Source organism: Pteronotus mesoamericanus, unplaced genomic scaffold (assembly GCF_021234165.1).
Source record: "Pteronotus mesoamericanus isolate MK-2021 breed Mesoamerican mustached bat unplaced genomic scaffold, CSHL_Meso_final contig_20, whole genome shotgun sequence".
In the NCBI taxonomy this organism is placed as follows: Eukaryota; Metazoa; Chordata; class Mammalia; order Chiroptera; family Mormoopidae; genus Pteronotus; species Pteronotus mesoamericanus.
In genome coordinates, this window is record NW_026555085.1 from 97,358,221 (window position 1) to 97,378,917 (window position 20,697).

General features: G+C 37.7%; 1 protein-coding gene across 7 annotated transcripts in view; it reads left to right on the forward strand.

Moving 5' to 3' along the window:
• The window catches only part of SCAF8 (SR-related CTD associated factor 8), a 153,695-nt gene that overhangs the window by 53,229 nt on the left and 79,769 nt on the right, over nt 1-20,697 (forward strand). For 3 of the 7 annotated variants that reach the window (XM_054570144.1, XM_054570142.1, XM_054570138.1), the window contains 9 exons: nt 43-236; nt 3,760-3,860; nt 7,102-7,215; nt 8,149-8,305; nt 10,143-10,276; nt 11,798-11,942; nt 13,699-13,767; nt 16,525-16,743; nt 17,737-19,820. In XM_054570144.1, coding sequence (XP_054426119.1) covers nt 43-236; nt 3,760-3,860; nt 7,102-7,215; nt 8,149-8,305; nt 10,143-10,276; nt 11,798-11,942; nt 13,699-13,767; nt 16,525-16,743; nt 17,737-19,187 — 2,584 coding nt within the window. In that variant the 3' untranslated portion in view covers nt 19,188-19,820. Of the gene's footprint in view, nt 1-42; nt 237-3,759; nt 3,861-7,101; nt 7,216-8,148; nt 8,306-10,142; nt 10,277-11,797; nt 11,943-13,698; nt 13,768-16,524; nt 16,744-17,736; nt 19,821-20,697 lie in introns of those variants that run through there. The other 4 variants (XM_054570139.1, XM_054570141.1, XM_054570140.1 and 1 more) reach the window with 2 other exon arrangements.

Here is a 20,697-nt window from a genome sequence, read left to right on the forward strand (position 1 = left end):
AGAAAAATAACGTCGTGATTAGTAATAAAATCTTTTTTTTAGGTCACCAAGAAAACGGAGGTCTAGGTCACGATCTGGTTCTCGAAAGCGTAAGCACAGAAAGCGCTCACGCTCACGCTCAAGGGAAAGAAAGAGGAAGTCATCGCGTTCCTACTCCAGCGAAAGACGAGCTAGAGAACGGGAGAAGGAACGGCAGAAGAAGGGGCTGCCTCCAGTGAGGTCTAAAACATTAAGTGGTGAGTGACAGACATGCTTTTAAAAAACTTCGGTATCAACAAATACTAAGAAAATAGTTATCGGCTGCAGTCTCTCTACATCTTATTTTAAGACACAATTTGAGAAGTGGTTTGGTAAATGAGTAGTTTTATCCTTGGTTTTTATAATGTGATAAGGGAGAAAAGAAAAAGGAGTTTCTACTCAAATATTAAGGTCAGTGAGAGTTGATTTTTTTAAAATACAAATTAAAGTATAAAGTATAAAACTTGACTCATGAATATCAAGTGGACTAAGCATGGTGTCTGGTACACAGACATGGTGACTTCTGTGCATAGCGTTCTAACCGGTGAGCCGCCAAGTCTAGGAGTAATTGCTATAGGAAGCATGTAAATTTTAAAGCTAATTATAAACTTACTGAATCAGTATTGAAGGAGTCATCCCTACTGTATAAACTTTTCTTCCTTTATATGTTAATCTATAATAGAGGATTAAAACAAATTTCTAGAAGTAGGAGTTTATTTTAGGAGAGGGCTAGGGGAGAGTTCACGTAGTAGGAATGTGAGGTATAGGAAAGTAAGTTGTAATTAGTACCAAATTCTGCCTAAAGGATACTTGGTGGGTTATATCACTTCTATGGTAAACCAACAGACTACAGATGGGCAAATTACATAAAATAGAGCAAACTTTCCCTTTGCCAAGAGCTGAACACTGATTGGGTTTTCTGATTTCCAGAGATCTCCAAATTCTTTCTGTCATGGAACTAGACAAATAATTGGTATAACTTACAGTAATGCTGAGGCATCTGGGAAATTCAGGCTTCTAATTAAAGGCAGTAAGTAGCCTTTTGCTTACCAAGTTCTGGCACTCTGAGCAAGCTTTGGCCATGTTGCCAGAATTTGACCTGATTGTGAGAGCCAGTGTGAATTTGATAAAATTGCTCTTCCTAACTCTGAAAGTTTCTATTTATCCGCTAGGGGGAGGGGCCCTAAGGGAGCCAAAGGTGTGACCATAAAATCTCTACTCTGTCTTTCCCCATGATTACCATTAAGACATTCAGAATCTCCAGTTTTAGGATTTGGCTTTTACATGGTGTCTCTTTCCTTTAGTTCCTCACCTAATTTGTCATGTTGCTGCCATCATTTACAGTTATTGACCATGGAATTTATTTTCTATGCCTGTTTTATTTTCATAGATAAAACACAATAAAAAAAATCAGAAAGCACATAAAGTATGGTAAAAAGTTTGTCTCGTCTATTACCTCAAAACTCTCCTTACTAAGAAATAACATTAATTTTATGTGGTCCCCAACATTTTAAACACATGCAGTAGTGTTTCTCTACCATTGGTCCTTAGAACAAAGGAGTTTTTATGAATAATTCAGGGGGATATGAAACGTCAGCAAACAGCAGCAGTCTAGGAATCCAGTGTCCACTCTTCATAGGGTGGGGTGGCCTCATTATTGCTTTATGGGAAGAAAAAAGGTTATCCATGGGAATGGTTTGTATAGAGACAACATTGAAAGAGTGTGGGAAACATGGAACAGATTTCGGGGAGATTAAGGCAGCTCTGATGTGTAGAACAGAGCAAGAAGAGGTGGGAACTATTTAGTGAGAGAGGTCCAGAAATTTGCTCAGCGTTTGTGGTGGGTTTGTTAATGGTCCCCCAAAGATGTCCACATCCAATTCACTGGAGCTTGTAAACATGTTAAATTACATGTTAGATTTTTGCAAAGTCAGACTTTGCAGATCTAACAAGGATCTTGATGTGGGGAGATTAACTTTGATTATTCAGGAGGACTCAATGTAATCCATAGGTTTTTATAAGAAGGAAAGGAGAAGATCAGAGAGCAAAGGTGATGTGAAGATGGAGAGAGAAAGACAGATTGATAGGTGCTACACTGTTGACTTTGAAGGTGGAGGTCATAACCCCAGGAACCAGACAGCTTGTAGAAATTAGCAAAGGCAAAGAAACAAACTCTGCCCAGAGCCTCCAGAAAGAATGCAGCCAATTCACCCTATTTAGGAACTTCACAGGTGTAAGAGTATATGCATTTTGGTGTTTTGAACTACTAAGTTTGTGGTGTTCTGTAACAGTAACAAAAGAAAACTTTTTCCCTGGAGACTGTTAATTGTGTGTGCATAGAGAGTGACTACATGAGGCAAAGAAGAAATAGCAGGGAAAGAACAATTACCAGGGTTCTGTTAGCTGAACGATTCCTAAACTTTGCAGTGTGGGAGATGTTTGAGTTCTGACCAGCCAATCAGAGTAGAGACATGATTGAAAACACATTCAATGGACATCTTACAATAGTCGCATTTTGATATTGGTCTCAATTTGCTCTAGAGTAAAACCTGCTCTAGGCCTGCCCTATTATAAATCAAAGGTAATCAGAAAGCTGGAAACTTAGTCTTTCAAAATGACACTTGACGTAAGTCCGAATGCGGTTTGATGCCTGAATCATGTGGGTGGGTGTTAGGAGCACAGACCGCCCCCCACCCTAGGCCGCATAGTTGAAAGTCTGCACGTAACTTTTAACTGACCCAAAACTTAATCCCACTCACCCCTCAGTATCCATGGAAGATGGGCTCTGTAACCCCCTCGAAGATAGTGAACTTCAAGGATACTTAAGCTCCTTATATAAAATGGCTTAGCACAACGCATACAGTTGGCCCTCCATTTCAAGTTACCAGTGGTGGATTGCAAATGCTGTTTTTCATTTGCGATTGGTCAAATTCTCAAATTTAAAACCAGGGGTACGGAGGGCTGACTTTATGTATTGAAAAAAATTCACGTATAAGTGAACCTGTCCAGTTCAAACCCGTGTTGTTCAATGATCAACTGTACATTAAAACTCTGCAACTATGTTAGCTATAAATATTTTTAAAGTAAGTGTCTTCAGGAAAAGGAGATGTTTATGGAGGTGTAAACAGGAATAGCTAAAAGTGGACAAGATGTGTCACGTGTAACATTTGTTTATTAATGGGATGTGGCTTCTACGTCTTTGATTTTAACAATTAAGGAGTTCTAATTCAGTCTTTTACTGTTTGTATCTTCATACAAATTATTTCCTTAAGGATGAGATACTGTTTGGGGATTTAACTGTCAATTAGGGAGAAATATCCACTTAATCTTTCCAGCACAGAAAAATACTTAAAAGGCACACAGGGTTGCAGTGGGAAGTGGCTTTGAAGCTTTGTTGCCCATTAGGATTACCTACGGCATTTTAAAACTCCCAGCTCGCACTCGGTCATGCTCCGTACCACTCGTCATGTTTTACAGTGGGACCCGGCTGCCACAGGTGATTCAGTCGTGCAGCCAGCTTGACACCAGGTGACATGACAGAGGTCGACTTGGCATAGATGTGAATGGATACCTAAGATTTTAGTTGATTGTTACATATAACAGATAAAAATGTCAGCTAACATGTATTTTAAATATGCCGTCTTAAATTTTAATGTTATTGTTAGTAAAGCTTTTCCCTCAGCACCTTGAAAAAGTAACTGTCTATGTGATTTAGGTCATTTGTCTCTTTTGTCTTAACAGTATGCAGTACCACTCTCTGGGTTGGGCAGGTGGACAAGAAGGCGACACAGCAGGATTTAACCAACCTTTTTGAAGAGTTTGGACAAATTGAATCCATTAATGTAAGTATCAGTTGTTGAACAATAAGGTTAAAAAAAAGAATAGGGTTTTCACTTATACAGAGAGTCATTTTGGGTCCTACTTTTACAATAGGTTAAAAAAGAATAGGATTTTCACTTACGCAAAGAGTCATTTTGGTTCCTAATTAGCCCAATTGTATCTGGCTTTACATATGTACATATCCTTTACAAGGGTTGTTCGACTTTCAGCATTTCCGTGTATATTCTGCTGCTGTTTATTGCCTTACCTAATTAATTTTTAAAATGGAATTCTAACAAAAATTCCTAGGCATTTTATAGCAGTGTAGAACTTGATTCCTAAAAACATTGAATGTTTGAGTTAGCAGGAACTAGTGTGAACTAGTTTAATTCTTTTTTTAAAAAAAGAAAATAAGGAAACTGAGTCCCACAGAACTGTACTCACTTGCACATGAGCGCACACGTAGCTTGGAGACAGCCAGACCAGGGGCCGCAGTCTTCTGCCGGCCTCTGCCGCCTCCACCTCCCTGTCTCCCTCTCAGAGCCAGCCTTAGACAAGGAAGCCTGTGTGGCCAGGGCATCTCCAGGCGTAGGAGCTTGGCTTTCTCACTCCTCAGCCTCGTTCTTTCAGTGGTTTTGCCCCACCTAGTGTCCTCCTGTGAGTATTTTCTTTTCCCTGAAAGGCTCTTGTTTTTCCCTGGGACCAAAACTAAGTAATGAAATGTTTTATGTTTGTTTGAGGACACAAACTTAATTAATCTGTGATTTTATTTATTATTGTTATGCTACATCTATTGCAACTTTTATTGTTATTAACTGGGAAATTAGCTGGTTTTCTTTTCTAGCATTAGAGCCCAACATTCCCTATATGCCCAAACTTGTCTTTTCTGTATTAATAATAGCATTCTTTATTTGAATTGAATTTAATCATTTAGTATTTTACTTTCAACTGTGTTTGATTGGAGCCTCACAAGATGCTTGGTTAGTAATTCAAATCTTTTCATTTATCAGTGAGGAAACTAAGTGATTTGCCTGAATTACACGGATAATTTGGTGATTGGCTGAGTGTTTCAACTAGCTATTTCAGGTTTCTCTTTCTACACTCTGAGAGTGCCATAGGTTTTTTAAATTTTACCTGTCAAAACATAACGATCATTCAGAATCCATGATCATATGACCTCTAAATTATTTTCTGATGTTTCCCTACCCTCGAACCAGTGGTTCCCAGCCCTAGCTGCATATCAGAAATGTGCTGGTATGTGAAAAAAGGGGGTGGCCGGGTCTGCACCTTTTGAAGCTTGCCAAAGCGCTGCAGAGCGTGGCGTCGCTGCTCTGAGCAGGTCTGAATCCAGGCTGTGTTTTGGATTTTCACCTGTTTTGTGACGTTTGTAGTCTTTCTTATATCACAGTCATTTGGGCATTAGTTTCCCTTGTCTCCCTTCTCTTCTAAAAGCATAGAAGACCTTTTAAAAGCACGGTATTGAAATCACCGTGTGATGGAGTTTGGGCTCATCCCGTGGAAGACGCAGGCCCGCCTGGGGCTGGGACAAGCTGTGCGGCCGAGGGTCCTTGGCCCTGCCAGCTGCCAGCCAGCCCCGCTGTGGGTGAGGGTGGCAGTGGGCACCAGGGTCAGCCTGCTGGCCCGGGTCAGAAGAAGGGCACCACGGAACCGCAGAATTGTAAATGAAAGGAAGCGGGCCAGGGGGCCAGTGAGGGAAGAGGCTGCTAGGGAGGGGAGATTGTAAACAAGAGCCACATGGAGAAAACCTGTCATGTCCACGTGATGCCGGGGAGGACCCTGGGCCCTCTGCCCTTCCCATAACGAGTCCAGAAGAAAGTCTACTTTCTAGGAAGCCAACCCTGACTACCATGACTGCTGGGGGTGCTTCACCCTCTGAAATCCACTAGATTCATTGTCTCAACACCTCGTTTGGCACGTCAGGTACCAGCTGGGGCTGACCAGGAGCTCTCGGGGTGCCTGTTGCCTTTCCCAGACTGGAGCCTACAGGCACTCAAGGCCTCACCTTCTTTTCTTTGTATTTCCCACGGTGTCAGCAGTAGGACTTTGCACATCATGGAGATAAAACAAATATTTGTGGATCTATTGTATTGTGCGTGTTAATTAATGTATGAAAAAGATAAGAGCATGGTATTTACAAATAACAGGCACTAAGTTATTTTGTGAACTGAAGTATACCAAATGGCTAGTAATAAAATCGGGGATTTGAAAAGTTGATAATAAGATTTAGAAATCTTTCACTTGGTTTTAGTAAAACCAAGTTAGATTTGAGGACTGTTAGTTTTAGCATTTATTAAGTCATTAGAGAAGTTGAAGAAAATATTTTCAATGGGTTGGTAAGGAGGTGGATCTGCATCGTGGGAGCTGAAGGACATAAGGGGTGAGGTAGACTTCTTTTTTGCAAGGTTTGGTATTAAAGTGACAGGAGCTTGAAGTGTTAACCAGACCGAAGGAAAGGTTTTTATTTCTATGTTGACAAATAGAGCTTATGAGATACTGAGTTGTAATAAAGTGATAGAATACCTTTTGAGTTCTTCAAAAGAAACTGAAATGCTCTCTGTATTTTTGTGGATTTATACATTAAGGATAATTTTATGATCTGATAGTCTATTGAATAGGTAACTGCTTTGTTAAAAAAAAACCTCTTAGATCCTTACACTGAGGCTGTTTTGCTATTCATTCTAAAACCCTATTTCCAGAAGTACTTTGACAAAATTAAGTTTTATAAAATTAAAAATTGAAAATTTAGTTTTATCATTTGTTGTAGATTATAGATTTTGTATTAGGGATAAGATATTTACCCAATACAAAAATTCTTCACACATTACTCAATATAACATTTGGGAAAATTGAAATAACACTGTGAATAAACTGTATGCCTTCAAATATATTGGCCATGCAATATTATTTTCCTTTTATCAGGTAGTATTGTGTGCATGTTTTTATACTTTTTAAAAATAGTTTTTACTGTGTATTAGAGAAACTTTTAATTAACTTGATTAAGATTTCATGTACGTCATGCCTTAGAGTAAGATCCAACTAGTTTTTGAATTTTGTGAGTTTTTTTTAAAACTTAAGTGATTAGTTGTACATGAATTGAACCAATAAACAGATAGCTGGAGGAACAAAAGGGAAAACAATTCTGCATTTGTCAGTAGTTAATGTTCTGTTTCATTAAAACCCTAAAGTGCCAGAATGAATTGTTATCTTTACTCCCCTTCTAAAGTAAACATTTTTTTTAAATAGATGATTCCTCCCAGGGGCTGTGCTTATGTCTGCATGGTTCACCGACAAGACGCATTTCGAGCTCTTCAGAAACTTAGTTCTGGCTCATACAAAATTGGTTCCAAGGTCATTAAGGTAAGATTGGGGGAGGAGAGAGACATGCTTTTGTTGTATTGGATTATTAGAATGTTCCTGTATTTAATTCATCTTTTTTTTCCAATGGTATGGGCAGAATATGACAGAAATTTATTATCTCAGTATTGTTCAGTTACAGAAGTAGATACAGATAAAACAATAACCAAATATAGTCATACAGTTCTTTGAAATCACACATGGACAGGTCACCATTTAATGAGCAGATCTTCATTTATACATATTTGTCTTTACTTCTTCTCAGGGCTTCCTAACCACACCCCTTAATCATAGTATTAATTCCTCCTCCTTGTTTTATATAACCCAGGCTCCTGTGGAGGGTTTATTTTTATTTTCCTCAGTTTTTAAACTGAGTATTATATATTTTTCCACTTTCATTTCTTATGACTAATTTACACTTTACTTCTGTTTGGAGATAATTTATTCCATCAGCTTCTGCAACTGAATTAGAAACGTCAACGTAACTGCTTTCAAGGGAGTTGATATGCCCATGCTTTATCATTTTATGGCAGAGTCTCTATGTAAACTAAAGTGTCTGTGACTGGTCTCTTTTCTGTTTTCTGGAGTATGAAGAGTTTAAATTATAACAACTGTTCTAATTATTGGTAATGCAGCTTGGCATTTGGTGAAAAATAGATTTGGATATTGTTTCTGGAAATGTGTTACAGTAAGAAGTGGAAATAAATCTCATAAACACTGTCAGTATCTAGTCAGTATCAGGTTTTATTTTACAAACAAAAACAACATGAAAAATTTTTTCATGGCTACTGTTCTTTCAGCAGTGATGCTATACCTGTCCACTGATTTTTAAAACTAGTTTCATTTGTATTTTCATTGTCTTCATGTTTTTGAATGTTTTACCTTATTTTTACATTATTTATAAGCTTTGTTTTTTCCTCTCCTCATTCCTGATAGATTGCATGGGCTTTAAACAAAGGTGTAAAAACAGAGTACAAACAGTTCTGGGATGTGGATCTCGGAGTTACATATATCCCATGGGAAAAAGTCAAAGTGGATGACCTGGAGGGGTTTGCAGAAGGGGGCATGATTGACCAGGAAACCGTGAACACTGGTAAGGCCCTCGGGCTAGTTTTATTGGTTAAAAAAGTGCACTTAAAGAATTGTAATTGTTAGGAGTTTTTCATGGTAGTGTGAATTGTGATTATTTTAGTTTCTGGGTTCTTGCCCCCAAAAGAGAAAACTGTGCAACACTGCTGTGTTCAGTGTGTATGTTTGATGGGTTCTATTTGGTAAGTGTCAGAGTGTAGGGAGTATCTTAGAAGACTTACACACGGAGCGTTTTTCATGTGTGCCTTTAACAAAATTTTGCTCTGTAAGAGAGCAGAATTTTCCTACAAAATTTGCTCTGTTTATTGTATTTATGGAGGTTTTTTTAAACTAAATATTTCAGTTCCTTGAGTTTAAATGAGATCTGGAGACTTTAGAAGCTTCTTTGAAAAACTTCCTAGGTTATTTTGATCAGTGTCCATGTTGAGAATGGTAGGAACAGACTCTTAGTTTAGGAGCTGTGGTTGTCATTCATGCAGTTTCAGAATGCTTATAACAAATGATCTTCTGTCTTGCTCTTTTTAAAAGTCTGTCTTTTTTATTTTTAAAAATTTAAGTTAAAAATGATTAGAATTATAACCTGTAAAGAAACTTACAGGAATTAAAAAATATGTTATTTCTTCACATCTTTTTAGCATAATTAGCTAAGTTTTAGAATATTTTTCTTCGCAGGCTGATGAATGTATTAATACAGACATGGTTTTGGTTGTTCTTGTCAGTTTCTCCTTTTATTTCTTACGGATGTTTCTCCAGAATTTATTCATTTAATAAACATTTTAGTTCTGTGTGCCAGGCATAATTTTAGGAACTGGGATTACAGCAGTGAACCAGACAGAAATCCTTCCCCTCATGCAGTGCACGTTGCGGTATAGAGGTGGCAGCCTATAGCCTCTGGGCCACGCCTTGCCAGCAGTCTATTGTGTAAATAAAATTTTATAGAAACACAGCCATGCTCACTTACAACAGAAAACATATGGCCTGCAAAGTCTAAACTCACTTAGTGTAGGAAAAGTTTACCAACCCATGTTCTAGTGGAAATAAATAAATCAAGAACAAAAGAGATAAACTACAGTATTTCTATGTTGCTAGGTTTTAAGAAGTATCAGAGAAGGGGGACAGGCAGTTTGGGTGTGGAGCTAATACAGTTTAAGTGATTGAAGAAGGTCCAGTGGGGACGGCGGTATTTGAAGGGGTAAGGTGTGCGGCTATGTGGGGAAAGAGCATTCCATGTAGAGGGACAGCAAGTGCAATGTCTATTTGAAAAATCAGGAGACCAGTATGGCTTGCGTGAAGTAAGTGAGGGGTGTGTAGTAGGAGACACAATAAGAGAGGGAGAAGGATGAAGAAGTCATGGAAAGTCTCATGAGTCATTATAATGACTTTGATCCTTAATCTGAGGGAGATGGAGAACCATTGGAGGAACCGTTAGAGCTGCTTTGTTCTATTTTTGCATAGCTGTGTATTCAGAAAGATTATTCTGCATTGGGTTAGTACTCGTAGCTCTTCCCTTGTTGCAAAATACAGAGTGTAAGGTTGGTTCCTCTTTTGTCAGATAGCCTTTGAGATACGTATCTATTCTATTCCTTCTAAGTGTTTTCTCTAAACCAAATATTTTAGCGTCTTCCATTTTTGTCTTGTGTCAGGCTTCTTTGGACCCCCTGGTATCACAGTCAGATCTATGTGGGCAAAACCTAGGTTGGCACCTGTAGTTGTGAGCACATCTTCAAGATAGATGTGCCAAGGTAGTTGATGGGATTAGACAAGCATGAAATAAATGTAATAGAAATAAGATTAAAAGTTGCACCTATCTAGAGGAAATCAATTTCAAATATTTTGTTTAGAGTGGGAAACTGTGAAAAGCTCAGAACCTGTTAAAGAGACGGTCCAGACAACTCAGAGCCCACCTCCAGTTGAAAAGGAGACAGTGGTCACAACCCAGGCAGAGGTTTTTCCTCCACCTGTTGCTATGTTACAGGTTAGTGCTGGGTGTTTGTGTTGAATGTTTTGTTTTACATTTCTGTTTTTACTCATGTATTTACTTTATAAAACTGGGAGGAAATTGTGCAAAATGGAATAAAAATGAGTTCAATCAAACTTTTTTTGAAAAAAATATTTTAGAGTTAGTCTAATTTATATTTAAGTATTTATTTATTGAACAGATAATTACTAATTGCCTGCTCTGTGACATTTACTGTTTTAGGCACATGAGATTGGGATACATCAGTGAAAAAAATCCAAACTCAAACCCCTGCCCTTGCGGAGCTTTTGTTTTCAAAAAGGGAGACAGAAAATATAAAATGAAGAAGGTTTTGAGATACTGTAGAAGGAAAAAGGAAGTGTAAGGATGATCAGCCTGAGTAGGTGCTACAGTCTTAAACAGCGTGGTCAAGGTAGATAACTGAGAATGAGGCATTTGAGCAACAACTTCAAGTTCCTGAGGGAATTAACCATTTGGCTCTCCAAGGCAAAGGCCCTAGGCCAGGAGCATGCTTCGTGTGTTCCAGGAGTAGCGACTGAGCAGAGTGAAGCGAGTGTGAGAGGCAGCCTGGTAGAAAGGAGACCTAGAGGGACTTTGGTTTTCAATCGGAGATGCGGAGCCTCTGGAGGATTTGAAGGAAGAAGTGGCTTGATCTGACTTAAAAGTTTTAAAGGGTTCTACTGGCTACTCTTTTGATAATAGACTACTGGGCATGGATCAAAGCAAGGAGACTAGCGAAAAGACAGGTGGAGTAATCCAGACAGGAGGTGGCGATGGCGCAGCCCAGACTGGTAGCAGTGGGGGAATGAGAAGCGGTGAGGTACTAGCTGCATTTTGATGGTGTGACCAGCGGGACCTCATGGCGTGATCAGATTGGCGTTGTGAGAAAGAGCAGAGGCAAGGTTTCTGGTCTGAGAAATGGGAATGATGGAGTTACTATTATCTGAGAGCAGGAAAGTCTGTGAGAAGAACAATTGGGAGTCCAGTTTTGTGCATAGGAAATGTCTTTCAGACAGTGAAATTAAGATGTTGAATAGACCATTGATAGAGTAGGAAGTTTAGAAGAGGTACAGCCATAGTGCAGATAAATATTTGGGAACTATAGTACCTAGGATGAGTACAAGGTGTTTATGCTAGGAGTAGAAAATACATTTATGAGAAATTGGAGTCATTTTAAAGCTGGTGTTGATGTGCTTTTGAGTGGTAGGTTGCATAACAGAGCTAATTATAAACTTAGTGGGAGCTGGCAATTTAAAATGAATCTGGTATACACTATTCAAGTAGGTGCCCATTACTTTATAGATTTCACAGTCTCCATGGATACATGTCTGTTGAATAATAATGCCTTTCTTTTACCCCAAGTAGGCTTATTTACAAGTATACAAAAAGGAAAAAACAAAGCAGCTTAATACAGTGGTATTTGTTACCTTCCTAACCAAGAAATAGAAACAATTTACCTTTAGATGTTCCAAGATGGATAAAAATGATTTATGGACTTTTTATTTTCTACCCACAAAGATTCCAGTAGCACCAGCTGTGCCTACAGTTAGTTTAGTCCCACCAGCATTTCCTGTGTCAATGCCGGTCCCTCCTCCTGGATTCAGTCCAATCCCTCCACCTCCTTTTCTACGAGCAAGTTTTAACCCTTCACAACCACCTCCTGGTAAGGGAACTTTGTCTTATTAATGGCGCTTTATTTAGAATATTATTTAAACTGTTCTTTTTCCAGGTTAAAATGCTATAGAGCCGTGATTTTCAAACTTCAACGTACGCTGGAGTCCCTGGGAGGGTGCGTCAGCGCGAAGATTGCTGGGCTGGCCTCTTTTGCTTCAGCAGGACGGGGCAGGCGGGGGGCGGGGTGGGGGGGGAGTGTGCAAGGCACTGCATTTCCGAGTCTCCAGGTGGTGTGAACGGTCGGAGGGCTGTACTTTAAGGAGCACTGACAGAAGAAATGGAATCCTTTAAAGTCAATGAAGTGCGCTTAAAATACTGTAAATTTTATTTTGAAATTTTTAAAATTAATCCTCGTATGAGGATATGTTTATTGGTTTGGGTTTTTTTATTTTTAGAGAGAGTAAGGGAGGGAGAGGGGGAAAGTGAGAACAAAAGAGAAATACATAAATAGAGTGTGTGTGCGCGCGCGCGCCTGCCTGCCTCTCTTACCTGTCAGGACCAGGGATCAAACCTGCACAGCCGTTTGGTGCACTGGACGACGCTCGAACCACCTGAGCCATCTCCTCTGGCCAGGGCTAGAAATAATATCTTAAAATGCTAATTGAATCAGTAATAATTTTTTAAATCTAATTGTTGATATAAATTTCTTGAATCAGTGTTTCTAGGTAAAAACTACAGTTTATGTAAGTAACACCAATTAAATATAAATAATTGCTCATATAGAATTATTTGCCTATTATAAGAAACAAGGTACTATAATTTGATTTTTGTAATTTAAATGTTTAGTCATCAGAGTTCCTAAAAATATTAACAAGGCCAAAAAGTAAATTCATTGTTTGAGAATGGTTGTAATTTATTTATTTGTCTTGTAATATAAAATTTTAAAATTATAGTTTAACATATAATTTGAAATTGATACAGACTTTAATTAGAATGTTATCTCTGTATATTTCACATATTTGAAAATTACTGTTGTGAAATAGTTTCTGTATTTGTGATTTTAAAAAAATTCAGAAGATACCTTTGAACAGTTATTTCAAACACCATACCACATAGACTTTATAAAGTCATTGTCTAACATTCAGTTGTTGAAAAATCACATATTTTTATTTTCTTATTTTCAGCTGCTCTTTCTAATTGAATTTAATGTTAGCTCTTTATTTTAAAAACTCAAGGGAACAGGTTTACAGTTTGATCATTTGATATTTAAACTCATCAAACGGCCAGTATTAAATTGAAGATTGATTTTAATCCTCAAAACAATATAACAACCAAAGTTAATGAAAATATCTGATCTAGTGGGTAAACATATATATCAAAAAATACAATAGCACCTTTTATAGATGACATTATTGCATGTAATATCAGCAATTTGAAGTGCAGCGTCTAACTCCCCAGGTAGTTGATTCACCATTCTAACACATAAACAGGTTGCCTGGCTTGCACTAATCTTTAATTTTATGGCATTAGAGAGAGTGCCACAAGACTTCAACAACTGGGTAAATAAATAGAATTGCTGATGGTGAGGATCTCTGTGTGTTACTTAGTCTACTCTTCTTTATTAAGGATCAAATAAGGTAGTATATATAACAGTAATTTTTAAAATGAAAGATACATTCACAAGTGGTTGTAGTGATGAAAGAGTTTTTTAAGAAAGTAGAATTTCACTTGTAACTATTGAAATCTTTGATTTAAAAGAAGTAACTTTTCTTGTTATTTTCTTTGGGGTCTTTTTTTCAATATAGGTTTCATGCCACCTCCAGTTCCACCACCTGTTGTACCGCCACCTACTATTCCACCAGTAGTACCAACGCGTGAGTTTTCAGTTTTAGAATTTTCTTAATTCATGGTAGTGTTAATGTGTAATTTCTCATTCTTGTCAATTGTTGTTCATTTTTATGATGAAAGTTTTCATTCATGCATTTCTTTTTTTGTTCTTACTCTAAAATATTAACAGCATCGTGTTCAAATTTGCTCTCGTCTCAAAATGTCTTTTTATGATTGGTTGACTTTAGTCAAAATTCAAAGAAGGGTCTCCACATCATCATATCTGTGTGTGGGGGGGGCGGGGGGGGGGGAGAGAGAGAGAGAGAGAGAGAAAGAAATATCTTGATCTAGAGGAGTACTGCTCAAACCGCTCTTCCTTTTTTAATTCTTCATACCTTTGACTTGCCAAAGAAACAGTTCACTTCTATGCAAGACTCCAAATAATGGATTTGGTTTATTGCTTCGTTGTAGAACTGAATTTTTTCCTCTAACTCCTTGAATTTCCTGTAAATAGGAAATTTTTAACACCAAAGGCTTTCTTTGATTTCACTTCTACTTTTTTGGTGAGAATTCTTAAAGGTGGGGTGCTGTAGACCTGATACTGTATCTTATCAGGAGCTATGCAGTGCCTTCTTTATCTTCTTCAAATGATGTTAAGATGTATCAGAGCATTCAGGTAGTGGAACCTGGTGATTAAAATGTTTCCCTTCAAATTTGCATATGATGGTTTCATCCATTGATCATTATTACTTAAATCTACTTTTCATTAGTTTCAAAATGGTGATTTTTTTGATTTTTATAATTCCTTACATATTTCTTAGCTAGAATTTTTCTACAAAGAAAAACTTGCGCTGGCTGGTATGGCTCAGTGTTTTGAGCCAGTGGCCTGTGAACCGAAAGGTCACCGGTTCGATTCCCAGTCAGGGCGCATCCCTGGGTTGCGGGCCAGGTCCTTAGTTTGGGGTTTGTGAGAGGCAACCAATGGATGTTCTTCTCCCTCTCTTTCTCTCTCCCTTCCCCCCTCTCCAAAAGTAAGTACATAAAATCTACAAAACAAGCAAACAACAACTTTCTCTTACCAACCAATAGTATGTAGTTACTTTGAAATACAGTTGTACAGATAAATGCTAAATTCTTTCCTGTAAATGCCATTTTTCAGAGTAATGAGTTCTTTGGTGTTTCCAGTTGTATCCAATGACTGAAGCTGGGAGAGGATTTCTCTTATTTCTCCTCTTTCTCTCCCTTTTCCTTCACTTCTTTTTCCTTATTTTCTTTAATGTTTATGGATTATGGGTTTTTACTTTCACGCATTTTCTCTGCATTTCAGTTTCATCCTTGACAGTGAGAGACCATTCATGTTGCCTCTGTATCTTTTTGAGATGACTTCATCAGTTTATGAAAGCTTCTTAGTTTTTCTGGCCCAATGTTGGCCCAGAGGACTTTATTGTAAAGAGAGAGTATGTAATAGAGAGCTTCCTTTTTTATAATACCCAATTTACCTTATATTTTTAAATTCTTCTCTCTCCTTTAGTGTTTAGACAGCATTAGGATTCTTCTTTTTTGTTATTGTTGGTTAAGTAGGAAGAATTATTTCTTCTGAAAATTAAAAAGCGTTCAGCATTCCCAGAGACTTCATTCTAGAGCCTGCCTCTCAATTATTTTTTTCTTGATTTACTTATTTTGGAAAAATCTGGGATAAATTTAATGGAGAATGAGAAATACCACTGTGTTCCAGATACTCTCCTATTTGCTCACATAGTCTCATTTAATTCTCGTAATTTTTATACATGGTCCCAGGTGGTTTCATCCCTGCTTTACAGCTTTCTTATGTGCTGTTTGTCCAGATAATCTAGAGTTAAATGCGGGGCCAACAGAGTTCCTAAAAACCCCCAAGTAAATGACTTAACAGTGTTATGATAGAAATTGAGCTAAAAAGTCTAATTATTTAATTGTGATTTTATATTCCTCTGGTTCTGTTTTTTAACATATAAATGATATATACATTTAGGGGCATTTCTACCCGGTCTTTTAATTTCTAGTTCACTTTAGCACCTCTCATCTGATGAGTTCTTAACCTTGTTTGACAAACAGCAGTGAATATGAAGACTGTAATCCCTTGTAATTTCAAGGGATTGGGCAGATTTTTATTCTCATACATATTTGCCAGTCTGCACAAATCATTTCTGTATGTTCATATATACATGTACTAGCACCCTTGGAAAACTGATTTTTTTATTGCTGGGATTTTCCTAAGGTATCGGTCCTTATCTTAGTAAACATCTTTGTGCAAATATTTAAAAAAATTTTGCAATTTTTAAAAAATAAAGTTTTCTAAATATAATTTATCCTCTTCATGGTGATATACAATGTGCTAGGTGATACAGAGATGCCATAAAATGAAACAACCAAGCTGGTAAAAGTTAGTTTTCATTATAAGTGAAATAGTGGGATCAGAAGAGAATTCCTATAGAGCAGGTCCTCGAATAATGTTGTTTCATTCAATGTTTGGTTAAAATGTTTCTGAGATGTTGCGGAAACTTAAGTTGTGTTTATATCAATTAGTATATGGTAAATTGGTTTGGTTTTAAAGTCACAGAACCTGTTCACAGCAGCAGATGAGGACTTGTGGTGTGTCATGTTAATTGAGCAGTCTTACCAAACAATTAGGGGAGAGGATAGGAAGTCATTTAAAACTTTGGCAAGGCCATTGTTAGTCATGGATAATATTTTAACTTAGCACATGAATTATTAGATAATAATTCTAATAATAAAAGTCTGAAAATACTCTCTCTCTCTTTAAACAGCGTTAGTGCAGCCGCCATTATCCATGACTCCAGAAACTGTGAAAGAGGTTGGATTTGGCAGCCTTGTTTTACCAGGTGGCCCTGTTGCCAGCAGTCTTGCTGCTTCCACTCTGCCAGCTGGAAATGTTTTTAATCCTCCTCCTAAACAAGCAGAGCCTGAAGAAAAAGTACCTCATCTTATAGACCACCAGATTTCTTCTGGTGAAAACACCAGATCAGGTAAACTAAAATAAAAATCCCCAGAAATAAATAGGTGAATCATAAGCAGTGCTTCTCGATGGTGGTGTTTAATTCTGAGGTGCTATGCATTGGTAACTAGTTTAAGGCACAAATGTTGAAATGCTGAATTTTTTTTTAAACTATCCTCACCGAAGGATATGCTCACTGATGTTAGAGAGGGGGTGGGGAGGGAGAGAGAGAAGGAGAGAGACATCAGTGTGGGAGAAGCGTTGATCAGTTGCCCCTTGTATGTGCCCTGACTGGGAACCAAACCTACAACTTAGGCATGTGCCCTGACTGGGAATTGAACCCATGACCATTCAGTTTACAGGACAATGCTCCAACCAGCTGAGCCACACCAGCCATGGTGAAATGTCTGTTAAAAATAAATTTGGCATTCTCTTTAGGAAAACACAGATTTTGACACCTTTCCATTAAGACCATTTTTGGTTATTACCAAACTTACTCTCCTTTTTTGCTTATTACAACTGCTTTAATGTACTGTTATCAAAATAAGGTTGCACAAACTATGAATACTTACAAAACAATAAAAATAAACAAGTATTAGATATAAATAACTTAACTTCTATCAGGTGTTATCTAGCCAGGTCTAGAGATAAATACGGTGTTTGAAAGCAACAGGTTTTTTATTTTTTGGTTTTTTTTTTTCTATGACACCACTATTAGTATATTGCGAATTGTGGTTAGGCTTTTGTTAAAGGTGGAGAATCTGCATAAATCCTGGCATTTTTGTTAACTTAAAGATCATTTAAAGATTTTAGGCAACAGTGCCACTTATGTTTTAATATTTAAATTTCACTATACATGGTATTAATTTTAGCTTTAATTTTTACTTAGTATTTAGTATACTTTGAATCTTGGGAAACAAGTAGCTGGTTAATTCTAAACTAACTGTTGGAAATTATAGCATTAGTTTTCTTTTCATACCAGAATAATTCTTTCTGTCTCCCCTACCCCCTCTTTCCATCTTAGTGATTCCAAATGATATTCCAAGTAGCCCTGCGATTTTAGGACAGCCACCAAATGTGACAAGCAATTCTGGAATTCTTGGAGTTCAAAGACCAAATGCATCCAATAATCCTGAAATTCTTGGAGTCCGGCCATCTAACGTTTCTAGCAGTTCTGGGATTATTGGAGCCCAGCCACCAAATATTCTGAATAACTCTGGAATTTTGGGAATACAGCCACCAAGTGCTTCGAGTAGTTCTGGACTTTTGGGAGTGCTACCCCCCAGTATCCCTAACAATTCTGGACTTGTAGGAGTGCAGCCACCAAATATTCCAAATACATCGGGACTTTTGGGAACACAGCCACCAGCTGGGCCTCAAAATTTACCCCCTTTAAATCTCTCTAGTCAAAGGTTGCCTGTAATGCCAATGTTAGACCTTCGTCCGGGACTGATACCGCAGACACCTGGACCAAGATTCCCTTTACTGCAGCCTGGAATTCCACCCCAGCGCGGAGTCCCTCCCCCATCCATACTTGATTCAGCTCTTCATCCACCACCCCGTGGCCCTTTTCCTCCAGGAGATATTTTTAGTCAGCCAGAAAGACCTTTTCTAGTTCCTGGAAGGCAAAGTATAGACAATATTACTAATCCAGAAAAAAGGATACCACTTGGAAATGATAACATTCAACAGGAAGGAGATAGAGATTACCGGTTTCCTCCTATAGAAACCAGGGAAAGCATGAGCAGACCTCCCCCCGTGGATGTGAGGGAGGTGGTTGGACGGCCTGTAGACCCACGAGAAGGTCCTGGAAGGCCTCCATTAGATGGTAGGGATCATTTTGGAAGACCTCCTGTAGATATTAGAGAAAATCTTGTGAGGCCAGGTATGGATCATCTTGGTCGAAGAGACCACTTTGGCTTCAATCCAGAGAAGCCGTGGGGCCCTAGAGATTTTGACGAGAGAGAGCATCGAGTTCTACCTGTCTTCGCTGGTCCAAAAGGCATACATGAAGAAAGGGGTAGATTCCGGTCTGGGAACTATCGATTTGACCCTAGAAGTGGTCCTTGGAACAGAGGATTTGGACAAGAAGTTCACAGAGATTTTGATGACCGCAGAAGACACTGGGAGAGGCAGAGGGATAGGGATGACAGAGATTTTGATTTCTGCAGAGAAATTAATGGAAATCGTCTTGGACGAGACAGAATTCAAAACACCTGGGTCCCCCCTCCTCAAGCTCGGGTTTTTGATTTCTTTGAAGGGGCCACTTCTCAACGAAAAGGTGATAATGTGCCTCAGGTTAATGGTGAAAATGCTGAGAGACATGCTCAACCACCACCGTTACCAGTACAGAATGATCCTGAACTTTATGAAAAACTGACATCTTCAAGTGAAATAAACAAGGAGAAGAGTGACACAGTTGCTGATATAGAAAGTGAACCAGTGGTAGAAAGCACAGAAACTGAGGGGACATAATCATCACTCAGTAGGTAAAAGATACCTTTTGTAAAGTTGTCATCTCTCTGTAATAGATTAATGGCTGACTGGACCATAGTTGTTCACTTTTGTCTGCCAGGATTAAGTTAATCTGATGTTCATGTTCACTTTTCTCTTAAAATAATTGTACAACTGACTTGTATAGACATTGTTCTTAATATGAACATGGTAGGTAAACATTTTTTATTTTTCTGATAAAATATAAATGTTGCCCCCCGATTCTTTTAACTTCAAGGAAATGAGTAACAGCTTGTCGGAGACTTCCTATGGAAGAAAGAAATTTTTAGATACTACCATTAGGTTGGATATGGTAATAGATATATTTCAAAATAGCAAGTCGTGGTATATCTTATCCATATCTGTAGGCTGCTGCAGAATTTTAAGGTAATAGACAAAGCTGTGATATTTTATGCAAAGACTGGCTCTAGATATTTGAGGAGCACAATACAGAGATTTTAAAAAGTGATTTTGTAAAATCGACACTATGGTCTCTGTTTCTCCAAAGTAAGTGTTTGTGATCTGTTCCTCATACTGCAGTGAGTAAAAAGAAAAACGAAAACAACAACGTAAATATTAAAGTACGTTTCAATGTTGGGTGAATTTTGTTTTTAGATGCCAATAAAACTTATTTGTTTGATAACAGTGTTCTAGGAATTGTATTTTTTTAACCTACAAGTTCTTAAAACCCTGAATCATTAGCAGCATGTGCTTAGTTGCAAAAGTTTTCTATTACTCTTAATAACAACAATGAAGAACTGTGTGGTGGAAAAAGCATGTACTTTAATATAAAAATCATGCAGTCTCATTAGTTTGTGTGTAATACCTATGTATATTGTATAAGTCATGTAGGTTTTTTTTGTTTCTCTGTATGTCTATTTTCATTCACATACAGAGAGAAAAATAGAAGTTGATAGTTTAGATAATAAAATATTTTTAAAAACTGAACAGAAAGATTAGAGAAATTTGGCTAATTTACATTGCTCATAGTTATAGCTCTTAGCCTTTATGAAGGGAAAATAAGAAATACTGTAAATAAATACATTGGCAGTTTGGCCTTTTTTTTTTTTTTTTTTTTAAATATAGTTAAGCATGAAGCCAGATTGAGTATGGACCCAAATTTCATGTAAATGCCTAAATTGCTTTGTCTTAACACTGCATTTACTGTTCTGCATAGACAGTGCTAGAACTAAACTACTTGGCTGGTCACTTGCCTGAAGTGAATATCTTAATGGCACAAAATGAATAGTGGTGTTGATGGATTTAAAAGCATTAATTTGTATACAGAGTGTCTATCGTGTATTTTGTAGGCCCTGGGTAACACTCTTCAGATTAATTTCCAAGGTAAACTGAGTAGCAGAAATACTTGGTCTTGGTTTCCTGTTAATTCTTTATTTTTAATTTTCATTTATTTGACATTTGTGTCTTCTTTGGGTCTTACATATAGACACGTATCTGTAAAACCATTGGTGTATTTTCATTTCTAATGATG